Below are 3,386 nucleotides of genomic sequence, written 5' to 3'. Positions count from 1 at the left end.
TATAGCAAGGGAGTAAAGACACGCTACCAAAAAATATATCAATTTTTGGCGCATATTGTTGTGAGATAAACGGCTTATGTAATTTAATCTCAATGTAAGCCTTCTTCTCTTCACATAATTAGGCTTCAAATAATAAATAGGTTCCATTTCAAAATTTCCATAGCTAAAAAGTAGTGAACTGATATAATGTTTATCCATTTGAAATTTAACCATATTCATTCTAGAATAAGAATAGTTCAATGAAATATTCAAAATCTCAATGGCCAATATGCTGCGTGCATTGATCAAATCAAAGAGTTCATAGTAATGACAAAACATAAAATGAAAAACTGATGAGTGAGAGTCAGTGGCCTCTTTCTGTCTCATCTAGTGAACATTATAATGCACTTATCTTTCTACAAGTTACCAAGATTCAGAAGGAATAGAACTCTGTTTTGTCGATTTTTAGCAAATCGATGGTGGTTCGATATCTAGTGGTTTAGGAGCGAAACCTACTCCTCTATATGAGTACCAGTTTTCTAAAAGTGCATCAAAGTGTCTTCGATTAGACAAGTGTTGAAAATAAAGTTAAAGAAAATTTGTAAATTAATCAACAAAAACTTAGAAATTAGAATTTTCGAAAACTAAATACATGGTAAATGAAAAGGGTTGCATCAAAATAAAAAAAAACAATAAAAATACCTTCAATTAGATCAAAGGATTTTAACATAAGCGATAAAATGCAGAAGGATAAATTAAACAAGGAAAATAGAGAACACTTAGTAAATAAGATTAACTGAAATGTTAAGTTTATAGAAAAATAAATTAAAGAAAAGAAGAAGGTGGAAGGAACCCTACAGAAAATGTAACTCGATTGAAAATTCAGGAATTTCCTGAGATGTGAGAGTGCTAGAGTATTTTTTTTGAGTAAAAGTTTCAAACCCTAATTCCTAACACTTCCTAGTATTTATAAACTATCTTACATAATGGACCATTAAATCACAATTAACTACAATTAAATAAAATCACAAATTTGAAATACATTTCCTCTTGGTAACCGTTACCGCCCCATGATTGTAGATATTCCTCATGATTTCTTTGTGTGATAGAAGCCACTAATTTTCCCACTTCCACAACTATTCGACTAGTTCTTCTAAGGCTTTACTCAATTTCTCGAATCAAAACTCCTACTCAATTTAACTTACTCGATCAACAAAACAATCGAGATCCAGATCAACGTCGATTACTACCAACTTCATACTCATACGAGATAAGCCTTGATGTAGTCTCTGAAGTTGCACTCGAGCCTCATAGTAGTCCCTGAACTTAAAAATTACCCATATTCATCTCTGAAGTTGCACTCCGAGACTCAAACTTGTCCTTCCCACAATTTCTGTCCATCTGACACTCCGAAAAGTTGAGTTGGCAGACTTCGTAACACGTGAGCATTACAACGGCTACCTGACGTAATAGAATAGACTGTTTAAATCAATTTGATCCCTCAAATCAAGTTAAAACTCTAATCCCCAATTTTAAAGCCCACAACTCTCTATCTTCTCTTCTCTTTGGTTCTCTACTCTTGTCGTCCCCATCTTTGAAGTCCCCATCTTCTCTTTGCCTTCAGTACTAGGTATAGTCATCTGTCCTCTACTCCTCGTCTGCTCTGTCCTGATTCCCAATTCAGTGTGATAAAGCGGGAAAAACAAAAACCCTAACACTCTGAATCCCAAATCCCAATCGAAGAAGGATAAGCCATGAAGCTCTCCTTCTCGATCCCCTCCAAGTCCTCTTCCTCCTCCAATCCCATCAAACTCGATCACTCCAAAAACGACGCCCCACCCTCCAAGCACTTCGTCACCGAATTCGACCCTTCCAAACCGCCAACTGAACAAACCGCCACCGTTATACCCCCGATCCAGAACGAATGGCGCCCCACCAAGAAGATGAAGAACCTCGAGCTTCCCATCACCGACCCCAACGCTGACCATCAATCCCTCGAATTCGAGCACGATTCCAATGCCGCGGATGCAGAACCCGGCACCGACATGTCCTACGGTCTCAACCTGCGCCAAGCCGCCGAGAAAAATGGAAAAACCGGTGAACTCGCTGATGATGAGGATGATAGGGTTCCGCGGCAACGGCCGGAGGTGGCGTTGCTGCAGAAGTTTAAGGACGATTTGAAGCGGCTTCCTGATCACCAGGGTTTCGAGGAGTTTAATGATGTCCCTGTTGAGGGTTTCGGCAAGGCCTTGCTGGCCGGATATGGGTGGTCAGAAGGAATGGGAATAGGGCGGAATGCCAAGGAGGACGTCAAGATTGTGGAGTACAAGAGGAGGACTGCCAAGGAAGGGTTAGGATTTGTTGGCAATGATCGCGGTTCCGTTCAGAGCCAGAAGAAGGAGGAGAAGAAGAAAAGCAGGGAAGACAGTGGGAGAAATGATGCAGATTTTGTTAGTGAGAAGAAGATTGTGAGGATTATTGGGGGGAAAGATGCTGGATTGAAAGGTATTGTTGTGAGGAGAATTGGGGAGGATTGGATTGTTTTGAAGGTTTCAAGGAGTGGGGAGGAAGTGGAGGCTAGAGTGAGTGTGGATGATGTTGCTGAACTGGGATCTGCTGAGGAAGAGAGGTGCTTGAGGAAATTGAAGGAACTGAGGATTCGGCACAAGGGTGAAGATGATTGTAACAGGGACAAGGCTTCAAGGCATAAGCGTGAGAGAGATGAGAAGACAACTCGAGTGAAAGCTAATGGGGGTGATCATAAGAAGGAAGATCAGCAGCGAGGAAAGAAACGGATTTCTTGGCTCACAAGTCACATTCGAGTACGGGTTATTAGCCAGAACATTAAAGGAGGGCGGTTGTATTTGAAAAAGGCACAGGTTTTGGATGTTGTTGGGCCTTTGACTTGTGATATATCTATGGATGAGAGCAAAGAGATTGTTCAAGGAGTGTCCCAAGATATGCTGGAGACTGCGCTTCCTCGACGTGGGGGACCAGTTCTTGTGCTATCTGGTAAATATAAGGGCGCCTTTGGGAGCCTGGTTGAGAGGGATTTGGATCGGGAAGTTGGTGTTGTTCAGGATGCTGATACTCATGAGCTGCTCAATGTGAAGCTTGAACAGATTGCAGAGTATATAGGGGACCCCGGCTTATTAGGGCATTGATTTTGTTGTATCAATTGCAGTGTATAATAAACATTGATTAGAAAAACAGACCATATACAGTTCGAAAATTCTATTTGCTTATTTTGCATACATTGTTGAATAAGAAAGCAATGTACTCTTCATCATCATGATTATCAAAATGGCGAGCTTTTCTTGGTTAAGTTTTATGATATGGAAGCTTGTGTGCTCTTTTATTGTATCTTTTTACGTGCTTAATTAAAGAGTTAGTATGTTTGATTGTGT

At 40.4% G+C, this 3,386-nt stretch overlaps 1 protein-coding gene across 1 annotated transcript; it reads left to right on the top strand.

Annotated features, from left to right (window-relative positions):
• The first annotated feature begins 1,524 nt into the window (after nucleotides 1-1,524).
• On the top strand, nucleotides 1,525-3,386 carry LOC130962326 (protein MOS2-like). The gene has a single exon (XM_057888542.1). It carries the CDS (start codon nucleotides 1,734-1,736, stop codon nucleotides 3,141-3,143), a length of 1,410 nt encoding a protein of 469 aa, XP_057744525.1. The 5' UTR covers nucleotides 1,525-1,733; the 3' UTR covers nucleotides 3,144-3,386.

The sequence above is a fragment of the Arachis stenosperma genome, chromosome 2, assembly GCF_014773155.1.
Source record: "Arachis stenosperma cultivar V10309 chromosome 2, arast.V10309.gnm1.PFL2, whole genome shotgun sequence".
Taxonomy (NCBI): Eukaryota; Viridiplantae; Streptophyta; class Magnoliopsida; order Fabales; family Fabaceae; genus Arachis; species Arachis stenosperma.
This window is presented reverse-complemented; position numbering and strand designations above follow the sequence as displayed.

Excerpts from the sequence above, each read along its gene's own strand:
- LOC130962326 (XM_057888542.1), top strand. The coding sequence starts at position 1,734 with ATGAAGCTCTCCTTCTCGATCCCCTCCAAGTCCTCTTCCTCCTCCAAT.